Raw genomic sequence first — 22,179 nt, 5'->3', positions numbered from 1 at the left:
AAATTTATTTATTACAGGTCCCAAGTTTATCAGATTTTTTTTCCCTTTTTTTTATTTAAGAAAAAAAAAATTAATAATAATATGGACATTCCCAAATTACTTTTGGAATGGTTTAGTTCAGACAAGACAGAAGTTGATCCTTCTTTACTAGCTTATATATTACTTTGTTAGTTTAATGCAAAGACATGGGATTATTTCTAAAGACTAATTGTTTTGAATTTGTTTAGATTTAACGAAAAATGAGTTGAATTTTGCTGACTTTATAGATTATTTAGTTTCATTTTGGGAAAAAGGAGATGCAACGTATAAAAAGAAATGTAATGTCTATATGGATGAGTTTCTTTCTCTTATAAAAAAAAAACTCTCCCCAAATATACAACATATATGAAAGAGAAAATTAATTACAACATAAAATAGGCGTAGAGATTTTAGCACAAGTTGTTATACCAAGTCAATCCTCACTTGATTCCCCTACAAGTAAGCTTATTAAAACACACACACACACAAAGTCATGAATAAATAATTCATATATATATATATATTTTTTATTTAGTTAATGCTTTAGTTCGATTTATATGTGAACGTTTAAATGAATCTACACTCACTTCTCGTTGTATAGATATATTATCTGTACTAATGAACTCTAATAATATATCTAGTACAGACGTTGTTCAAATTTGTGATGCGTAAATAAAAAAAAAAAAAAAAGGGAATATTTATATTTAAACATCTTTTTCTATTATTGGGTAGGATATTTACACACATCAATACGAAAAAATTACAACAACAAAGTAGATATAAAGTATTGGCTATACTTGAAAAGACATTAGAGAAATATGCATCAGGTAAGAAGAAGAATAGATTCCAATCCAGATTATATACATAAAAAAAAAAAAAAGCAAGCTTAATAATAAAGGCGGGCTTTTGTTATTAGAGACTCAAAGATCTAAAATTAATTTTATTGGTGGATTTATAAATTGCATGGATGGGGAAAAGGATCCAAGGAACTTGATGATTGCATTTGAACTCGTTCGAGTTATCATTGACCGGTTCGATATTTCTCGACATGTTGAAGATTTATTTGATATTGTATTCTGTTATTTCCCGATCAGTTTTTCACCACCCCCTAATGATCCGTTTGGGATTACGACAAGGGACCTCAAGGAGAGTTTAAGACGATGTCTAGCAGCCACACCTTATTTTGCCTATTATGCTACACCATTGTTAATTGAGAAACTATTGACGACGACAGGGAGTGCTAAAGAGGATGCGATGGAGACAATTCGATTATGTGCACCTGCATATGGCGCACATGCTATCTTACCTCATGTACAAGACTTGTTTGATGCTCTAGTAGGGGAAGTCTATCGAGAGGCAGATGCATCGATGGTTCATGTTGCACTTGAAACGATTCATAGTGTTGTGGCTACGTTAGGTACGGGTATCAGTATTGCTAACATTCGTAATCCCGTCGAGAAGGCGATAGAATCTTTATTACACAAATGTGTAGAAGAATTAAAGGAACCTGAATTGAAGAGGGCGAGATCAGCGGCCTCTATCTTGAGAGCCACTGCTTCTGCTTCAGATCCAGCATGTACATCTGTTACTTATACAACGATACCTATTCTATGTGAACAATACAAGACAACAGACCCTATTCGTCGACGTGTAGCTATTCTTGATATTTTAACAGAATTATTAATGGCTAGTAAACAACTTTATGGTTCAGTAGAAGATATTGGTTATGGTAAGATGGTTTAATTAGTCAATTGATTTTCAATCTTCATTCATTCTAAATATATATATATATATATATATATATATATGTATTAATGATGATGAATACTATAGATCGTGATTTCCAAACACCTTTATTCATGTTTAAACAACCTATATTACACGTCTTTACATTACCTTTTACAAGTTCAACTGATATTGTATTACATCAAGCAAGTCTTCGAGGTATTCATGAAATGGTTTTAATGAAGCAATTCTTAAAAGAAGAAGAAGTAAGTAAATACATATAGTAACAAGGAAAAAAAAAGAGAGAGAGAGAGAGAGAATGAGAGATATATTTAATTATCCTATTTAGATTAAATTGATAGTTGATTATCTTACTCAACAACTCATGTGTAAAGATAAACAAGTTAGGTAATAAAAAGTAAAAATATATATAAATACATATACATATACAGATAGAAATTAAATAGTAAACTATTACATGTAGACACTATGTATTATCTACATTTGGTGTTATATCCAAGTTATGCCCTACAGTGGTTGGTCAACATACGATTCCTATCGTCTTGAAAGAATTGGCCAGTTCTGATAATCCAGTCATAAAGGAAACATATCATGATACGTTAGAAGTGATTCAATACTTGGGTGTTTATCCTGCTTTATTCAAAATTATCATGTATCCCCTTTTAGAAAAAATAGATTATGCATGTATGAAGATAGGGAAAGAAAATGTAAACTATGTACATGATCTTGTTACTGTTTTACTTTCCATTTATAAAGTAGCTTCTAAAGATTGTGAAATTGTATCTATTGGACAAAAATCATTACTACCAGAAATTATAAAGAAATCTGTACAATCCACTTTGAGACCTGGATATTGGTATTTAGATAATGTATTAGTTGATTCATTTGCCATGATTGCTGCCATTACGACGCGTTTAACTTCAATAAGGTAAAATATATATATATAATCTTAGTTTAAAACACAACATATAAATAAATATACATATATAACTTTAATTCTATATTCATAGTGAACAACAAGCGTCTGTTCATGATGCAATTCAATTATTTATTCAAGGTGACTTTTCTATGATAGATCAAAGGAATCATTCAATCACTATTTTTAATAACGGCAGCTCAGACCAGGTAATAAAATAGAATAAATAGATGACATATATATATATATATATATAAATATTCAATAATTCAATTATTCTTTTTTTTATAATAGAATCCATACAACGTTGATATTACATTGTTATTCACTGCTATTATTGGAAACTGTAATAGTAAAGCTGTAAGTTAAAGGTTTTAAGACTAAATATATACAAATATATATTAAGCAAAAAAAGGTATAAATTAGATACAGTTACCGTTATCAACAATGAGTTTATTCGAATTTTTAGAAAAAATAATATCAACAGCGATTCAGACTTCTACACATGAATCCAAAAGATTAGCTTTATCAAAACTAGCAGCTTCTATTATTAATAAATGGATGAATAGTAAGTTTAAAAAAAAGAAAAAGAAAAAAAAATCTTCTTAAAAAGAAAAACTATATAAATACATATACATGTATATATTTTTAGATGACATTGAAGAATGTGTCAAAAAGATATGTTCAAAGACTTTGTTATATACTCTTCATAATTCTAAAGAGGAGAAAGAGAAAAAAATAAGTTTTACAGTACTTGTATGGGTAAGTATATAAATATTCATATAATATACACATGTTGACTAATTCAGATAAATAATTAGGTTATTAAAGCTTTAATTATCCGAGGACATAAATATGGATTTGAATTATTAGATTCAGTTATAGAACAATGCGGTACAGTTGATTTAGGAAAAGAAGCTGCAATTAGTTTCAAGACTTTATTACAAGAAGAAGAATTAATATTAAATAAACCATCTCATTCCAACATTTCTGTAAGTGAATTATCCGTTGTTTCTCCTTTAGTTATTACTAAATTCGTTATAACAATAGATTTTATATAAACAAAGAGTCTTTCATCGTTGTTTTAAACAGCTAAGACAAGGTTCTGAGATCATAGATATTTGTAGACCAGGTAATAAAAAAAAATGTATATATTGAATTTATATAAATTTAACTCTCTTTTAATAATATAGAATTACAAGTCAATTACCTTTTAGCTCTTTTCCATGTTTTACAAAATATTCCAAGTCAAATAGCTATCAATGAGATTTCAAAAGTAAGTAAGAAAAAAAAAATAGGGGAGTTTTTCTTTTACATGGAATTATCTAATATTTAAAAAAAAAAAAGCTTATGCTGCCGATCATTGTTGCCCTTTCATCACATGATAGTCAGCTTATAGAAATCACATTGAATGTAGTACATACGTTAATACCAAATTCACAAGAACTTGTTGTACAACATCTTGGTTCATTTATTCATGCACTTTTAAGACTAAGTCGATCTCAATCATCTGTTCAAACTAGAATACATGCTTTAGACTGTCTAAGTTGTTTAGCTGCAAAAGGAAAGCCAGAGATTTTATCTCCTTTTAAACCTTCTGTTGTTAAAGAATTATCTCTTGTTTTAGATGATAAAAAACGAATTGTTAGAAAAAATGCAGTTGATTGTAGAGAAAGATGGTAAAGAAAATAAGTATTTATTTACATATAAACAAAATGTATACTTAATATTTTTATTAGGTACACAATTGGAAAATAATAAATAACTTGATTTGTAATAATAATAATAACAATGATCTTCACTGTTTAAATGATATCATCTGTAAAAAAAAAATAAATAAGTTAGGTTAATAAATGGAGAAAGGAGATTGAATTCTTCTATTTTTAAGAGTTTATTTCACGAGTTGTTTAACCTCGGCTTACATAATTTAGCATAGAATCAACATATTGAATGGAAAAAAAAAAAAAAAAAAAAAAAAAAAAAAAAAAAAAAAAAAAAAAAAAAACTACTGCTTTTACCTCCTTACCCCATTTATTCCCGAAACAAGCATAAATGGCCATGCAAGGAGTAAAACAAAGAGATTTTTTTTTCATGAATCAAACAACTGAATGCACAAAAAAGGCAAAAAACAGCAGCTCATTATCCTTTGACACCTATTTAAATAAATTATTTTTATTCTTCTCTCTTTCTCTTTCTCTCTCTCTCTCTTTCTCTCTCTCTCTCTTTCTTTCTTTTTCATATAAAAATGCATCTTTTCTATTTAATCTGCTTCCTTGTATCTATTGTAAATGCATTACCAGTTTTTAATCAACACATTGTATTGAATCAACAAAGTATTGAAGAACAATGGTATTCGTCTCAGGAATATGACATGTATTCTACTATTGTTGATTATTATGAAAACTTGGTAGACTCAATACTCAACACAGAAAGTGAAGTGTTATTATTAAACTTGATTCATTTACCGAAAGACGCATTAAATAATATCTTGACTTTACAAGCAAAAGAACTATTAGAATCCAAATCAATTTCGAGTAACAATTCCACTTTTTTTTTTTTTTTAATTCTTTTCTCTTATTTGTTTTCTTTTATTTAGAAAAACAATTAGACAAGATGCCAGCCATTGTTGGTAGATATATACAAATGATGAATGATCATATCTTTTATAGTATTGAACCAACTATTAAATTGCATTGGAATCTTTCTGATAAAGAGGATATACAGACATTCTTATTCACTTTAAATGATATCGTCATCAAGACGTTATTAAACGACATGAACCAGTTTCATCTTTTGGATAAAGTAAGAAATGAATTAATGATCCTATCAACGAATCACAATGAAAAAGTATCAATGACTGTTTACGAGTGGATAAAATATCGATTACTACAAAAGAACTGGATTTCAACATCAACGGTTACTGTTTCTGATATAGTAGAACTAGAATTCTTGAAACATTACTTGAATGAGATTCGTACACGTCTATTGATAGAATCAAATAGTCAGTTTATAGATTTCTACACAAGACTTCGATATGATTTAATAATGGATGACTAAAAAAAAAAGGATCTTCTTCTGCATATATCATACATATTGACTACATGTACATACACATCTATTTCCCTAAAAGAAAGATAATAATAATTCATATACAGTTTAGTTACATCCCCTTCCCTGTACTTGACTCTTTCTATATAATAAATCTTAATATGTCACATTGTTGTTGTTTTTATGTAGGGCCCTTTTGAGAAACGCTCGTAAATAATCGTAGTGATGCATCTCTTTGTTTTTAAATAGTCACAGAAAGATACATGCTGTAGTATTTCTTTCAGAACATGGATACCATTCAAGTAAAACAACAGATAGAAAGAAGGTGAGAATATGATCTTTTTTTTTTTTTCCTTTAAATTATGTGTTAAATAGTACTGCAAATGAATAAAATAACTTGATATATACATATCTGGTGGCAATTCATTGTTTTAGGAGGACAATTATTCCAGTGCTGTATTACATGGCTTAAACTCGTATTTATATTACCTTTTCTTTCGAGACAAGTGGGAAGAAGTTGAAATAGATTGAATAAAAACGTATACTGTACGCTGCCAAAGATAAATAAATAATTAAACAATTTGAAACCTATTGAAATAGGAATTAATTTTTTTCATTACGTCTAATTTTCATAATAAAAATAAAAAAAGAACTGGTCGACGGAAATTCTTTTTTATTGTTATTGTTATTGTTTTTACAAACAATATTTACAATGACTTTTGGTACAGACTTAAAGGTAATAATGTCTTTCACTTTTGTCTTTCCTTCCCCTTTAATCCTTCTCCCTTCCCCCCTCCCTTTATATATATATATATATATATATATATATATATATAGGACCAAATACCTTCCATAGTAAAATATGTAGGTGATGGCATCCAATCACTTTATCAATTTCGAAACTTCATTAGAGATCGTGCAACTATCGAACGCGAATATGCACAAAAACTAGAGTCTTTAACAAAAAAATACAAGACAGGACAAACAAGTCGAAGATTTATGCCTGGTAATGGGGGTGAATTACATCATCAAGAAGAGAAGGATTGGGAAAACTTATCAAGGTTGGTATGATGATGACTTTTTTTTTCCTTCTTTTAGTCCTCTTTACGGTTTCATTTATTAGAATAAATAAATAGTACAACTTCATCCACTTGGTCTCAATTACTTGATCAAACTATGCTTGTAGCAAAGAGTAGACATCAGTTTGTGGATGACCTGAATAATGTCATTGTCGATTCACTAAAAAACGTAGCCACAAGAAAAGAAGACGCTAAAAAGAAGGTAGATACAATTTATTTTTTTAATAAATTAGATTAGATACAGCAGTGAAAAATTAATTCGAGAGGGGAGTTTAGCATGCTGCCTTTTATCAAAAGCTAAAAAGTGAAAGAAATAAATCCTATTCCGAAAAGGATAAAGCAAAACAAACTTATGATGAAGCTTGTATGGAAATTGAAAATATAAAAACAAAACTAAATAAATCAAATGAAAAAGAAAAGGTAAATGCGTACATTTATGTTAAAGAAAAAAAAGGGGAGGGGATCTAGTCAATTAATAAGCAAGAAATGGGGGATTCTTTATAATAGCTTCAAAGACAATTAGATGCTGCTTTTTTAAACTGTGACAATAAAAAGGTAAATAATAAGAAATAGAAGGTAAAAAAAAAATAATAAATAAATAAATAAAAAAAAAAGAGTACTTGTATATTAACAAAACAAAAACAGAATCTTTATCTTTTATCAATTGCAGTTGCTAATGCAGAAAGAACCAAATACTTTGACGTCGATACTCCAGCTTTATCTGATGTAACTTCTTTTATTATTAGTGTTAGTTGATTTTCTAATAGGATATTATAATAGTATTTAGAGGAATTAGATTCATCACGTATTATGGCTTTAAAAGATATTTTAAAGAATTATATCAATATGGAATCAAAACTACTCTCAACTATACAAAAGTGTCATGATGAGAGTTTATACTCCATCGAACAATTGGATCCTGCTGTTGATGCTGCTGTATTTACTCAAAACGCTTTAAATTCAACAGATACAACTACTGAAAATGCAACTAATATTCCTTTTGCATTTATACCTTGGAATGGAGGTGCTAATGCAGCAGAAACAATTATTGATAGAGTAAAGACAAATCATCATCATAAAAAAAAAAAGGCTCTCTTCCTCAAATAGGCTAATCTTCATTGTTTTTGTTTTTTTTTTAGGACGCTAATTTAGTCTCAAGTGAAGCTGCTGTTATTTACTTGAATAACAAACTAGTCAAAGATCGTAAAATGTTAGACTCTCTAGATGATGCCTTATCAAAGGCAACAGATGAAATGGTTAGTTTAGAAACATCTATAAACTCAATGGAGAATAAATTTTCGGCAGACTATGACAAGCTGAATGAGGTAAATACATGTAAATTGAATTTTAATTATTTAGAAAAAAACTCAAACAGTTTTATGCGCATATTTAGAAATTGATGGATATGATTAGAGATATTACATTATTGTCTACACAGAAAACAAGAATATCCAGTGAAATAGACTTGATTATCCAAAATATTGGAGGTAATTATAATACAAAAGATGTATTATGCAGATAAATATTAATTATATCTTTTTTGTAGATAATGGGCTAAAAGTACAAGGTCATGATTTTAAGCCTTCTTCTTTTACTATCCCTACTACATGTGATTATTGTAATAGTACTATTTGGGGATTAAATAAAGGTCTTACATGCAAAGGTAATAAAACAAACAAACAAAAAAAAAAAGATACATACAAAAAATAACATGATTAATATGTATGTATTAGCTTGTGGACTGAATTGCCATACACGATGTGAGATGAAAATAGCTCCTAATTGTAGTCAAAAGAAGGGACAAGTAAACCCTCAACCAGCACTATCAATAGGAACAACAAAATTAAATAGACAAGCAAGTATCAATTCAGTCTCAAATAGCGTAGTCTCATCAGCTTCTTCTCCTATTCATACTAATCCTGATGCTCCTACTTTTACCACCGAAATCAACACATTTGATATACGTGCTATTTATAGTTATGAAGCTCAAAATACAGATGAACTAAATATAACAGCTGGAGATTTATTAAAGATAATAGAGTCTAATGATGGATCAGGATGGATTAAAGCGCAATTAAGGGATCAACAAGTAGGCTTAATCCCTGCCAACTATATTGAATACATAAATCATCCAGAGGAATCTTCATCATATATTCAAACAAACAAAGAGGATTCATATGAGAGAGTGGTAGCTTTATATGATTTTAAGGCAGTTAATGCAGAAGAACTCAATCTTAATCAAGGTGATATTATCATCGTTACAAAGAAAGATGATGGTGGATGGTGGGAAGGTTCCTTGAATGGTCAATCTGGTATATTCCCTTCTAATTACGTTGGGCCTTATACAGAATAAAATGTAGTATTAATTTTCTTTTTTTTTTTTTTTTATTATTATATATATATCGTCGGACTTTAAATGTGTTTGCTCTGAATTTTTTTTTTTTTTTTTCTAAGGATATGTTTTATAATACTTTGTTACATGTATTCACCCATTAGCAAAAAAAAAAAAAATACCTCTTCCTTTCTATTATTATTATTATTGTTATAAAAGAGAGTAATTAGCTTTAAAGTTTTCCATTTCCCCCCCTTTTTTTTTCTTTCTTAGAAACATACGCATACGCAAAAATAAAAAAATCTTTAAAATAAAACAAACCTATATTTTCTCTCTTTGAAAAAAAAAAAAAAAAAGAAAAGAAAAATAATAATCGTAATGGCTCGTGTACACATGTTCAAGTCTTCTGACAAACAAAACAAGTCAATTTTATTGGATTCAGAAGACTTACCTCCATCTCCAACCTTAAAAAAAGAAGCGATTACTACAGTTGAAGAAAATGCATCACTTGATGTTACAGCTGCTGAAAGTCAATCATCAAAAAGTGATAAACCATCAACAGCAACATCGTCTCAATTAAACAGTGAATCTTTATTACAAAAGACTTTAAACAATTTGAATGTTGTAGATGCAGCTACAGCCGCATTATATGGAAAACCAGGTAATAAAATCAGAGTTTATTATTATTACTTTCTCCTTGACTCATATATATATATATATTTTTTGTGTTCTACTACTCATTTGAATAACAGAATCTTTAAATATATTAAATAAAGAAACCCAACAGCAGTTATTTTCTTCTTTACAACCAGAAACAACAAAAGAAAAGGCATTATCATTAGTAGTAGAAGAAAAAAAGGATTCTTCAGCTGAGTTCATGGATCAAGCAGCAGCAGCTACTGCATTACAATTATTAGGATTGGCTCAACAAACGAATAATGCAGTCAACACGATTGTAGCCAGTCCCGCAATTTTATCTCCACAGCAACCACTTGATTCACCTGTTGTAAGCTCAAATTCATTACCCTTAACTTCACAACAACAACAACAACAAACAAAAATAATCAATGGTGAATCTAGTGGAGAAGAAGCAGCAGCAGCAGCTAAAAAGCGAGGAGCGTGGACACCGGAAGAAGATGAGCTATTATTAGCGGGTATAAAGAAATTTGGTTATGGACGATGGAAAGAAATTGCTACGATTATTCCTGGTAGAAAAGGAAAGCAACTTAAACAAAGATGGGATAATTCATTAGCAGCAAAATATGTTGATCAAGAATGGCTTCAAAATAAAATAAAGAATGAGTCCAGTAAAACACTTTCTCCTACTCCTGCTGCTACTACTACTAAAGTGATCAATAACAATACGAATGCGCCTGTTCAAAATGAATCCATTGATTGGATTTTAGTAGCTCAAAAAATATCAGAGAAATTAAAAGAAGGTGGTGATCAAACAACGGCCATTGAAGCTTTAATATCTCAGATTTTACTTACCTCACTTCAATCAGTGGCAGCTAATAATAGCACAGCTAATACTAATAATGTGGCTTCTACTAGTATTGCTTCTACATCAAATACGACTCAACCTTTATTACCTTATACAGATCCACTTTTATTATTACTTCCTCATCTTCTACAGCAACAATTACAGCAATTACAACAGCACAAATTACCAGCACAGACAACTCCTCAACAACAGCAATCACAAACCATACAGCCACAACCCTTACAGCCACAACCACAACCACAACCACAGCCACAGCCACAGCCACAATCACAGCCACAACGATTGCAGCCTCAACCACTGCCTCAAAAAATCATCACAAATAATGCAGCTCATTCCCTATTTATACCATCGTCCTCTAATAATTCATCTAATAGTAACTTGACTACCATTACTAAGAAAAGGAAAAGGTCTGATCCAGCATTAGCGAATACCCAAAGTGATGCTATGTCTATCTATGCATCCTCGACACCAATAACAACTACAATTGATAACCAAACACAGACATTTTATCCTTGTTTATTCCCAAATTGTGGAAAGACATTTGCAAGACTCTATAATCTTAAAAGTCATTCAAGAACGCATACAGATGATAGACCGTATGTGTGTAATGTGTGTCAAATTGCCTTTAGTCGAAATCATGATCTTAAGCGACATGGTAAAATTCATGGTGGTGACAGGCCTTATAAATGTGGTGGATGTAACAAGAGTTTTTCAAGGTATATACATATTTTATTTATTGTGTTTATTTATTTATTTATTTAATGAGTCATTACTATTTAGATTGGATGCTTTAAAAAGACATAAAAGTAATCTTAGAAGTAAACCTGCTTGTGTCAATTCACCACTTTTACCACCACCACCATCGCCACCACCACTACAACAACAACAACAACAACAACAGCAACAATCATAATAAATAATACATTTTTTTTTCTTTCTTTCTTTTATCTCTCTCTCTTTCCTTTTTATTTTTATTTTATTTTTTAATTATCAGTTGCATGTAATACAAGACGTTTTCCTACTTTTTTACGACTAGTAGTTGGAGATAAACTCTCGACACTACTTGAATAATCAGATTCTTGGCCTTGTCCATTATCGAAATAACTATATCCATTAATATCGAAATCGTTTTCTTCCATAGCTAAAACCCTTTGACGTTGAGAGACGCCTGTAGGATATCGTTCTTTTAATAATAAATTTTGAACATTGACCAAATAGGCTTCGAGTGTATCTAAAAATCGTTGAGTTTGTCTATGTTTAGAAGAAGCAACAAACTATATATAAAAATATATATATTAGTATATAAGAATTTCCTCATCGTATGTGTGTTAGTATATATATATATATAAAGAGGCTTACAGTAATAGCATCTTCTTTAATAATATAACCAATACCAAAACCATCAGAAACAACAGGACCAAAACCAAATAATCTTAAAGCAGGATTACCGCAATTGGAAGTGCTTATGACAGTATGATTCAGGGTCTTCCATCCATGATCTGTAAAAATCGTGGGCTTCCTTTTATTGATATCTTGAGAATAAAGTCGATCCCATACGCATTCAAGGGCATACAGATGACGATCTTGACCTAACCCCATAGAACACTCCTTTGTTAATTGGCTATGATATTTTAGACTAGCACGAAGTGCTTCCAACTTTTCATGATCAGTTGTCCTTGTACTATAATAAGTTTCAACGAAATGAACAGAGGCATCAGAGACGGTACGGATCGCCTCTGTACGACCATGTAAGAAAGTTTTCGTCATGGCAGGTTCATAAGTGCATTCACTTTTACCATAAAGGCCATAATAAGCTGCTTGAATAGCCATCTTATAAACAAGTATATATGTTATATTATGTTATGGATACTCTTTCTCTCTCTCTCTGTCTCTCTTTATCTATCTATCTTTCTATCTATATATATATATATATACCTGAACGAATGCGTCGGGGCTCATCTTCATATCCGTAATAAAGTATTTACCATATTTGTTAAATTCAAGTACTTTTACTTCATTTTGAAGAATTAAATCACTTAGACGTGTTTCAGCAAATCGAATACCTGAATAAAGATGATCTGATAAATACCATTCAATCTTACGAGGATTAATATCCACCTTGTTTAATTTTTCAACAGGATGATCATGATGATCATGATTTGATTTATAGGAATGAAAAATGGATTTTGTTTGACTGTTAATCGTCTTTGCGAAACGTAAAATTGTTTCAGTATAAATATCAGATACATAACGGAGAACAGTGTGACCATCCACACCTAGGATAATACATATAACAAAACAAAAACAAAAAAAAAAATGAGTGAGCTATGAGTATATATATATATATTTATATATTTATCTAAATATTATATATCTATATACATGTATAAATATTTACCTGTATGCTCAAAATTAATTCCAGCACTACCATTTTTACATACAATAATCTATAGAATTCAGATTAGGTCCCCTCCCTTCTCTTTTCAAAAAAGAAAAAAAAAAAAAGATCCAGCATATATGATATATCTATTTTTACCTGAAGCTTATCATACCATCTATTTGTACATGTTCCTACTTGCATACCATCTACCAACCTGTAAGTGCCACACAACATATTTGCACTTAATTCATTAATGTCAGCAGGCTCAACATGATCTAAACAAACGATAAACAAAGCTGTATCAATCACATCTAATGCTTCCTTATTGATTTCATTTGTATGTAATTCTTCTCTTAGTTTAGCCCAATTTAAACGATTTTCAGTTGTCAGGACCCCCATCGCATTCTTAGCAATCGATACAGCAGGCGTCGTGGCAGCGTCCTTGATGATAGCACGTAGGTTGGCCGAGATTTCCTTTTCAGTTAAAGCCAGTTCTCCATGATGATCAAAGACTTGAAAATGATAAAATTGGGATTGTGCCAATACAACAATATGGCCTGAACGATGAGAGGGTGAAATATAGCAACCATTGGAGGTTGGAACTCGAGCGGTTGCGAAGAGACGACTGAATTGTGACATACATAAGGGGGTTCCTCGAAAGACATCTGGCTCAAGTTGCTTTGTACGAAGGGTTTCGATAAAGTTTAAAGTAGAATAAATTAAAGAAGAGGCTCGAATAATTTGGTTATTACGTAATGGTGTCGGATCATCTTCTAATAAAAAGAAGGGATTTAGGTTCAAGACGACTGAATCCGTATACTGAAGATAAGAGTCATACCTAAAAAAAAAAAAAAAAAAATGAATAATTAGTACAACATTTTTTTTTTGTGGGGTTAAATAGGTAATACCAAAATTCTTCAATGTAAGAGGATTTATCCGTAGCATAAGTTTGAAGTTTAGTTTGAAGCTCTGGACCTTCATTATTTAAGAAATCTTGAATAGCATGCTTTGTTGCCTCATGTTCTTCTTGTGTCTATAAATCATGAAAATAGTAAGTGTTTTATTCAATCATACAAAAAAAAAAAAATTCTTACTTACTTGTAAAGGCTTTAAAGCTTGAAGATACTTTTGAGCTGTAGATTCCAAGCTAGGAATAGGTAACTTTGGTAATTTATCTTGATATTTAAACGTCTCCCCTCCACATGGATCAGAAGTAGATAAAATCGATTGAGATGGAATTGACTGTTCGTTCACCATAGTCATTTTTATATAGATGATGTATTTAAAGCTAAATAAATAAATAAATGAAAGAAGGAGTTAATCTATGTATTTGTATATAAATAAAACTGTGAGAGTATTTATAACAAAAAAAAAAAGTACATCTACTACATGATTGCAATTGTTTAACAGTCTATTCACACTCCGCGTTATACATACAGATATATGTATTTGTATGTGTAATATTCACCTGAGAAAAGAACAAATGACTGTAAACAGTTTTAATTAATTAAAATAGACATTATAACGGATAAATGTATTATGTCTCCAACTCCAAAACAACAGGTTTTTTAAAATTCCCAAAGGGCCTCAAAAGGCCTTTATTAATATCTCAGTTGATGATGTTGTGATACGGAATTGATGGGAGTTCGGTTACTCTGATTAATAGTATTAAATTTGACTAGAAGAGGGTTATTTAAATAAACTACTGCTTTTGGCGATAGAAGCTTGCACAGAAAGGCAGTTATGTGTAACGGTCAGATCAAATACTTAGTTATGTGTCTATCAACGATAAAGGTATATTTAAATTACTGTATACATATTCGAATACATCTATCTTAATATGACACAACATATCTTATTCAACCTTGACATTCAGCAACAGCAATCTATTTATATGCTTCAGTGATACAGATTGTAAAGATATTTTCTTCTTTTTCCTAGCATTTTTTTTTATAAAATGCAAAAAGGAAAAAAAAAGGTACCGAAGTAATTAGAGTAAAAAGAAGTTAACAAACAAACAAACAAACAAACACACACACACACAGAAAAATGAATGAATCCAGGATTATATACTTTAAACAAAAATTATCTGACATTTAAACTTGGTCCTAAGAAGCATGGGGCTATTTGGTATAAGGGATTTTCACAGCACGAAGACTATCTACCATTTGAATTATATGCTTCAATTGAGAAAGAAAAGAAAAAAAAACAACAACAACAGGATGTACATTGATATAGATAACCATAACTTTTTACCTTGTTAACATTATTACAAAAAAATAAATAAATAAATAACAATAGCCGTAAATATGGTTACTTTTAAGACCAATATTTGGAATCTTATGATAATATAAAGCAAAGTATTGATCAGCTGCGCAAAATCACTTATTTCTAATGAGAAACATATGAAAGCAGAAGGACATGAAATTGTACTTGATATAGGTGTAAATAAGAATAAAAAGTGACATAATGTAACACGAGTCCATTACTCTTCGAATTGCAGAGAAGAAGGTAATTTATTTTTTTCTTTTCTTTTTTGTGTTTAAGATCTACACGAAACACGTAAATGAACAAATAATATCCGATGAGGCTCGAACTATACACAATGTCAGTTTAATTAAAAGAGGGAAAGACAAAACGATTGTCGTTACAAATATAACACTTACAGCTTTTTTATATGAAATTAGATTAAAGATGTTATTCACGGAGTCCTTGAATAGCTATAGTCGTGAAAGATTCTAGTAAAATGAGTTCCAATCCTACTTGTTGCCGTATTTAGCCTTCCTCTTAGACTATGTGGAATTAAACAACAACAACAAGAAGAACGACATCTATTCAAAGCACAAATATCATCATTATAGTAAATATTTATTAATAACAATCGATAGTTGTTTATATCATTGTAAACATGACTTGAATAGATATTTATTTAGTATCATGATATGTGAATTTATGTTTATTATAGAGACTTTTTTTTTCTTATCTTTAACATCTTTAGTGTTCGTTGCAGTTGAAGCTAGATATTCGCATGTGATTTGTCAAGGGGAATATTTTGTATGATGGAGACAAAAAAGATGATGACTTATCACCAAGAAGCAAAATAAAAATAAAATAAAATAGTAATTGCAGCAGATTTTTTCTTCTCTAAAGAATGATAAAATATATTTAATTTTGCCTCTACAGTTAGATGATAAAAAGTATTTTCATAATCTCCATGTTTTTTAAAAGTTAGTTTATACTTTCCTAAGAGTTTTTTTTTCTTTATAATGAACCCTGGACCAAAGTTCTTCTGATTGAGTGAGTTCTAATGCATATATGTATGTTTAATGATATTCTCTACGTTTGTCAAGTGTTCTTATCTCTACATGCCTATGTATGTGTACATTATTCACTAATAAACATTGAATTGCTAGCATTATAAACTACTTTAGGTTTTTTCATCTTGATTCATTCGATAACATCTCCAAATAATCAAAAAATAAAAGTAAATAAATAAATAAAAAAATAATTAAAATAAACTCACGTAGACAAATTCGAAACTTTGGGGTCAAATAATTGATTTGAATATAAAATTCTTTAAAGATCATGGCTTAAATAAGCCTACTTGTTTTAAAGATACGATTGAAACCGATGAGGTTGGTCTATCTACCATTAAACAAAAAGTTTGCTACAACTTGAAAAAAAAAAGATAAACATGGTAGAAAAGATACTAGCATTTACCACAAATAACCGATCATAACTTTCAAGGCATTTCAGAATTTTATGAAAGGCAAATTAAAAGCTTCAAAGATCAAATCGGCTGAAGCAATTGCTTCCAAAAGACTCAATCATCAGCTGTAGATGTAGACAAAGCATATGCAGTATACTAAGACAAGAGATCCTGAGGGAGATGTATTGAGTCGATTATTATAGAAATGAGACCCGAAGGTACTCAGAGCAATATATATTTATTTTGACTTTCGAGTCGAATAAAAAGTGTAATTTATAATTTTGGGCGGCCTTTTTCGTCAAACATATATTTCTCCTGATATCTCAACACAGTCTTAGTTATATATATATATACCATTAATGTTACAACACAAGCATATTTTGGAGCAGCTGAATGATGTAGTCAAGGTCGAAATACTCAAGGTTGCGGGAAAAGGTATTTAGGGGTCGACAGGATGACTTGAGGGGGGAGAGGAGGAAAATGTATCAGTAGATTATTGGAAAAATCCTACCTTTTCAAAAATTGAAATTCACAAATAAACTTTACTATGATTAGAATAATAAAATATTGGTCATTGGTATATATATGAAGTATAAAAAAAAAGAAATTGGGTTCTGATACTATCCTCATTTTTAGGGGATTGGTCCGTTCCGAACGCAGAATTTTACTAACCAACAAGAAACAAGGGGCCTAATTTGTATGTTAAAAATAAATAAATCTACTATACATCTTATTAACGAATACAAGACAATCTCATATTGAGCAGATAGTTAAATCAGGCACTCATATTATCTGTTTACTATTTGTTTATTTTTCTATCTTTATCACATTCAATGTAAGCTATATGCGTATAAATATACATGTCTTTTTTTTTTTTTTTTTTTTTTTTTCTTGTATCAAGGAATTTACTTCTCATATTTTGACTCCTGTTGAATCAATTTTATCTCCTTTGCTTATCTGCAATTTGTATCAACTTTTATTTTATTTCGCTTCATTTCATTTATTTATTTAATCCGCTTTCTTTTATTATTCTTATATAATATTGTTTTTTTTTTAAAAAAAAGTATGTAATGGAATTTGTCAAATCATTAAATTATGGTTTATTTGTAGTCTCGTCCATCATTAAAACTTTAAACTCAGATAAATTTTTAATTATTTTTTAGGAACTCAGCGCGTGGCAATCTTAATAAACACAAGTTGCTTATTGGATAAAAGGATTTAGCTATATAACTTGATAATCCTTTTTTATTTTTTATTTTTTTTTCTCTCCCCACTTCTAGCTTTTCCCCTTTTTTTTTTCAATCTTTTTCTTTCTCCTATTTCAATTTTATTATTATCATTTTTTTGTACTTCTTCTTCTTATTTTTATAAACAAATAAACTATTTATAATGGCACACGTATGAAAAAAAAAATGCTATATCAAAGCAAAAAAAAAAAAAAGAAATTAATTAATTATTTTATTTTTATTTTATAATAGAGACTTGGTGGACGTAGAAAGAATGTAAAAAAAGGATTCCAATTTACTTTAATGGTAGTTGGTAAGTTTCAACCTGATGAAAACAATGAAAATGAGAATTAACCACTTAATTAGGTGCATCGGGTACTGGTCGTACGACATTTGTGAATACTCTTTGTGATGATTGTGTATTAGTTAAAAAGGAACTTGACAATCCTGAAGATGCACATAATGAAGAGGGAATTAATATTAAACCTGTTTCTGTTGGTAAGACTTGATTTTAATTTTCTATACTCTTTATACAGATATACATGTTTCTAATTTTTATATTTTAGAATTGGATGAAGATGGTGTTAGGTAAAAAAAAAAATAAGGGGCTATGAAAAGGAGTGATAGTTTAACTTTATATGCATTCTTTTATATATAGAATTTCTTTAACTATTGTTGATACCCCAGGCTTTGGTGATAACATTGATAATGAAGCATGGTAATATTTATATGAAAAAAAAAGAAAAAGAATTGACAACAATTAACGTATATTTGTATATGCTTTTTTTTTTGGAAATAGTTTTCATGAAATTGTTGCTTATTTAGAAAAGCAATATGATGATATTTTAGCAGAAGAATCTAGAATTAAACGTAATCCTCGATTCCGTGATAATCGTGTTCATGCTCTATTGTATTTCATCGCACCTACTGGCCATGCGTAAAGTATATAAATATATTTAGTGTGAGTTTAATATATTCATTTTTTTTTCTCGGACACCATATTAGATTACGTGAAATTGATATTGAATTAATGCGTCGCCTAAGTCCTCGTGTAAATGTGATTCCTGTTATTGGTCGTGCTGATTCACTTACTCCTCAAGAGCTTATAGACTTTAAGAGAAGAGTAAATAATATGATTGATTTGTTGTCGATATTAAACTTGTATTCTAATTTATTTATTTTTTTAAGATTATGGAAGATATTGAACATTATAACATTCCTATTTATAATTTCCCTTATGACATTGAGGAAGATGAAGAAGATACTATTGAAGAAAACAGTGAATTAAGGGTAAACTTTGATTTTATATATAAGTATATATCATCATTTATTCACTATTACGTATAGTCTCTTTTACCTTTTGCTATTGTTGGTAGTGAAGAAGAAATTGTTGTCAATGGACGTACTGTTCGTGGTCGTCAATATCCTTGGGGTGCAGTTGAAGTTGATAACCCTAAGCATTCTGATTTTGGACGTTTAAGATCAGCTTTATTAAGGTAAACCATACATGTATAAGTAGATCTAGATTATAGTTAAATGCTAATGTCCAAGTTGCAGTTCTCATTTACAAGATCTTAAAGAAATTACACATGATTTCCTTTATGAAAATTATCGTACTGAGAAACTAAGTCGTACTGTTAATGGTGGTGACCAGGAAGATGCATCTTTGAATGCAGAAGATATGGCAACACAAAGTGTCAGATTGAAGGAAGAACAGTTAAGAAAGGAAGAAGAGAAGGTACACCTATTAAAAGAGGATAATGATTTATCATGGTTTAATTTTTTTTTTTTTTTTTTTTTTTTTTTTTTTTTTTTTTTTTTTTTTAGCTTCGTGAAATTGAATTGAAGGTTCAACGTGAAATTCAAGAAAAGAGGGCGGAACTTTTAAGTAAAGAGGAAGCTTTACGTAATTTGGAAGCTAGATTAGCACAAGCGCAATTAGCTGATTAACTCATTTATAGTAGTAGTAGTAGTAGTAGTAGATAGTATACTTTTATTAATTTAATATATATAAAAGAAAAAAAAGAATTCTTGAGAATTATTTCTTTAAAGGGTTATTTTTTTTGTTAGTCAACTTTTTCTTTCCAAGAGGTGGATTTTTATTAAGAATTTGACATTGTTTAACAATGTAATTAGATGCAATAGATCTAGAATATTATTATTTCTTTAATCTTTATCAAAAAATGTATTATGTTATCATATACATATTACGGAGTCACTCTTCTCAGGGTATATAAAATCATCGCATGATAAGTTAGTATTTAAAAGAATCACTATCCTCACTAAAAGATAGATGAAATTATTTATCACTTATAATTAAGGCATTTGAAAAAAAAAAAAAAACTATATAAAACTACTGCATAGGCTGTTTGAAGCTCCATCATTGACATCTACCACTTATTAGCTCTGAATTGTATGTATACAACTTTATAATCACTTGTACTATAGAATTTTTTATTCTGATATAATCTATTTGTTATGAAAGTAAGTTAGTCTCATTCAATTCATAAACAGAAGAGTTGTGTATATTAACGTTTTCTCTCCTTTTATTGAAACGGAGAGTAAATTATTACGTAATACATTTAAACAATAATCATTATTTTTAATCTTAACTTCAAGTCCCGACACCAAATTAGGCGCAAGATACACCTTTTCAGGAAATTATTCGTACACTTTTAAAAAAAACATTTCGTCCACTAAAAAAATAAAAAATTAAGCAGAAAAAAAAAATTTCAAGCACAGACAAAATAAAATTTCAAGCATAATATTTTTTTTTATTGGTGCATTTTTTCATTGTACCAGATGTACGAAATGTATTGAGTTTTTGAAGTGACTTACGTTTCAAGTAATCATCAAAATTCTGGATCGAATACCTGCAGAACCCTTTCAGATCACTTAGAAATACGCTATTGCATGCATCCCTTATGCGACTGGTGAGGGTTTCGCTTTCCAAGAGCGGCTCTCTCTTGAGCTTGCTTTTACAGACAGACCAAAACTGTTCAATCTTCAATCTGGTTCAGTTCAGGAGAGTATGTGAGCAGGTACAAACAAAAGTAACCTTGACCTTCGATATAGTTCCTTATATCCTGGTGCTTGTGGCCTGGGACATTATCCATAACAAAATACTTCCCTTTAAATTCCTCGTACTGATCCAAGATATCAATAGTATTTGTTACGATTGTAGTCGTATTTACAACTAAGTTAATAGAAACAAACCATCATTTATTTAAACAATAAAGAGTTTATTCGAATAAAACTAGTGTATTGTACTTCATAACATAATATTCATTCTACATTCAGTTTTAATAATAGTCATTATTAGAGTGTTTGAGCATTAAAAATAATTATATACATTGGATTATGTAATAATAAGAATTCAATAGGTATAGGCTTATGACTGTTATATTGAATCACATGATTATTTATACAAAGGGAATATTAACTGTAAATTAATATTAACGCGTTGCTTATCCCAAAGACAATAATCGTGTATATTTTTAATATCAGCAACAGCTCAGACAGAAATCTGCATACTGCATGCAGAGTTATTCGGAGACAAAATTTGTGCATATTTGTGCATAAAGGCTTTTGTCATGAACTGACTTATAATGTCATGTTTCATGATTAAACATGTGGATCATAAATTCATTTAAGAAATTCTATCCTAACTCTCTCTTGATCCGCTCCATCTAATAATATTAAAATCACTAACACTTCGTTGTCAACAATATACCTAATTCGGTCGTAACTAACACTTTTCTGATTCACATCTTATCCTCAGACCTCTTTAACAATTTTTATAAATATCCCATCAATTTAGATTCATAAATAAAAATAATTGACTTTAGAACTATTGTTCGGTCTCGTTGACTCTTTTTGTCTTAATATTATTTTTATTTTCTAATATTTTTTATTTGATATTTTAAAAGAAATATCACAGGAGGCTTTAAATCTAAATATTCCCCATAACTTGTAACATTTGCAATAGAATAATCAGGATCGTTGACTTTCATCCAAAGTACTTCAACTTCATTTCCTTCGTCGTTGAATGAGTTGCCTTTTTCATCTTCATGTATAAATTGATCCATTTTAATTCAAAGTGCTCGAAATATAAATTAGTCTAATGTGTTAATTTTTATTTTTTTAACGTACAATATTTTATTTTGTCTGTGCTTGAAATTTTATTTTTTTAGTGGACGAAATGTTTTTTTAAAGTGTACG

General features: G+C 29.6%; 6 protein-coding genes across 6 annotated transcripts; 5 read left to right on the top strand and 1 right to left on the bottom strand.

Moving 5' to 3' along the window:
* Positions 1-24: 24 nt before the first annotated feature.
* On the top strand, positions 25-4,574 carry BX663DRAFT_511898 (Dos2-interacting transcription regulator of RNA-Pol-II-domain-containing protein). The gene is made up of 18 exons (XM_051527946.1): positions 25-166; positions 228-317; positions 418-477; positions 554-686; positions 751-845; positions 935-1,747; positions 1,852-2,009; positions 2,093-2,151; positions 2,228-2,692; positions 2,775-2,889; positions 2,975-3,040; positions 3,107-3,248; positions 3,333-3,442; positions 3,502-3,672; positions 3,731-3,812; positions 3,874-3,956; positions 4,028-4,359; positions 4,420-4,574. The coding sequence occupies exons 1-18, from the start codon at positions 82-84 to the stop codon at positions 4,436-4,438; spliced, it is 3,078 nt and encodes a 1,025-aa protein (XP_051382138.1). The 5' UTR covers positions 25-81; the 3' UTR covers positions 4,439-4,574.
* A 351-nt stretch (positions 4,575-4,925) lies between these two features.
* BX663DRAFT_436055 (uncharacterized protein) lies at positions 4,926-5,737 on the top strand (the record flags this gene model as incomplete). Its single annotated transcript, XM_051523154.1, has 2 exons — positions 4,926-5,214; positions 5,277-5,737. 2 exons carry the CDS (start codon positions 4,926-4,928, stop codon positions 5,735-5,737), a joined length of 750 nt encoding a protein of 249 aa, XP_051382137.1.
* Positions 5,738-6,440: 703 nt separating this feature from the next.
* Positions 6,441-9,160, top strand: BX663DRAFT_436127 (uncharacterized protein; the record flags this gene model as incomplete). The annotated part of the gene is made up of 11 exons (XM_051523163.1): positions 6,441-6,464; positions 6,566-6,789; positions 6,865-7,009; positions 7,141-7,227; positions 7,315-7,362; positions 7,453-7,533; positions 7,687-7,863; positions 7,947-8,063; positions 8,201-8,294; positions 8,354-8,470; positions 8,541-9,160. 11 exons carry the CDS (start codon positions 6,441-6,443, stop codon positions 9,158-9,160), a joined length of 1,734 nt encoding a protein of 577 aa, XP_051382136.1.
* Positions 9,161-9,482: 322 nt separating this feature from the next.
* On the top strand, positions 9,483-11,556 carry BX663DRAFT_561728 (uncharacterized protein; the record flags this gene model as incomplete). Its single annotated transcript, XM_051531937.1, has 3 exons — positions 9,483-9,800; positions 9,892-11,359; positions 11,424-11,556. The coding sequence occupies exons 1-3, from the start codon at positions 9,518-9,520 to the stop codon at positions 11,554-11,556; spliced, it is 1,884 nt and encodes a 627-aa protein (XP_051382135.1). The 5' UTR covers positions 9,483-9,517.
* Positions 11,557-11,576: 20 nt separating this feature from the next.
* On the bottom strand, positions 11,577-14,370 carry BX663DRAFT_543611 (acyltransferase ChoActase/COT/CPT). The gene is made up of 7 exons (XM_051530852.1): positions 14,122-14,370; positions 13,932-14,056; positions 13,180-13,861; positions 13,042-13,090; positions 12,579-12,919; positions 12,003-12,473; positions 11,577-11,917 (listed from the first exon to the last, which is right to left on the bottom strand). The coding sequence occupies exons 1-7, from the start codon at positions 14,284-14,286 to the stop codon at positions 11,627-11,629; spliced, it is 2,124 nt and encodes a 707-aa protein (XP_051382134.1). The 5' UTR covers positions 14,287-14,370; the 3' UTR covers positions 11,577-11,626.
* A 3,647-nt stretch (positions 14,371-18,017) lies between these two features.
* Positions 18,018-20,182, top strand: BX663DRAFT_474034 (Septin-domain-containing protein). Its single transcript, XM_051524216.1, has 11 exons — positions 18,018-18,130; positions 18,211-18,271; positions 18,325-18,456; positions 18,525-18,546; positions 18,617-18,676; positions 18,758-18,895; positions 18,964-19,081; positions 19,147-19,248; positions 19,306-19,454; positions 19,516-19,696; positions 19,786-20,182. Exons 1-11 carry the CDS (start codon positions 18,122-18,124, stop codon positions 19,906-19,908), a joined length of 1,095 nt encoding a protein of 364 aa, XP_051382133.1. The 5' UTR covers positions 18,018-18,121; the 3' UTR covers positions 19,909-20,182.
* The last annotated feature ends 1,997 nt before the right edge of the window (positions 20,183-22,179 follow it).

The sequence above is a fragment of the Cokeromyces recurvatus genome (assembly GCF_025118155.1).
Source record: "Cokeromyces recurvatus strain NRRL 2243 chromosome Unknown BX663scaffold_15, whole genome shotgun sequence".
NCBI classification, from domain to species: domain Eukaryota; kingdom Fungi; phylum Mucoromycota; class Mucoromycetes; order Mucorales; family Mucoraceae; genus Cokeromyces; species Cokeromyces recurvatus.
Note: the sequence above shows the minus strand (reverse complement) of the source record. Positions and strands in the feature narration are given on the sequence as shown.

What these genes read in the sequence shown, in the direction of transcription:
- BX663DRAFT_511898 (XM_051527946.1), top strand. Translation starts at nt 82, where the DNA reads ATGGACATTCCCAAATTACTTTTGGAATGGTTTAGTTCAGACAAGACA. An exon ending in ACTAGCTTATATATTACTTT is followed by an intron (nt 167 to 227) that starts GTTAGTTTAATG and finishes GAATTTGTTTAG; the next exon opens with ATTTAACGAAAAATGAGTTG. An exon ending in ATTAGAGAAATATGCATCAG is followed by an intron (nt 846 to 934) that starts GTAAGAAGAAGA and finishes TTTTGTTATTAG; the next exon opens with AGACTCAAAGATCTAAAATT.
- BX663DRAFT_543611 (XM_051530852.1), bottom strand. Translation starts at nt 14,286, where the DNA reads ATGACTATGGTGAACGAACAGTCAATTCCATCTCAATCGATTTTATCT. An exon ending in AAGCTTTAAAGCCTTTACAA is followed by an intron (nt 14,057 to 14,121) that starts GTAAGTAAGAAT and finishes CATGATTTATAG; the next exon opens with ACACAAGAAGAACATGAGGC. An exon ending in AATTAATTTTGAGCATACAG is followed by an intron (nt 12,920 to 13,041) that starts GTAAATATTTAT and finishes GTATTATCCTAG; the next exon opens with GTGTGGATGGTCACACTGTT.
- BX663DRAFT_474034 (XM_051524216.1), top strand. An exon ending in TATTAAACCTGTTTCTGTTG is followed by an intron (nt 18,457 to 18,524) that starts GTAAGACTTGAT and finishes TTTATATTTTAG; the next exon opens with AATTGGATGAAGATGGTGTT. An exon ending in TTATAGACTTTAAGAGAAGA is followed by an intron (nt 19,082 to 19,146) that starts GTAAATAATATG and finishes TATTTTTTTAAG; the next exon opens with ATTATGGAAGATATTGAACA.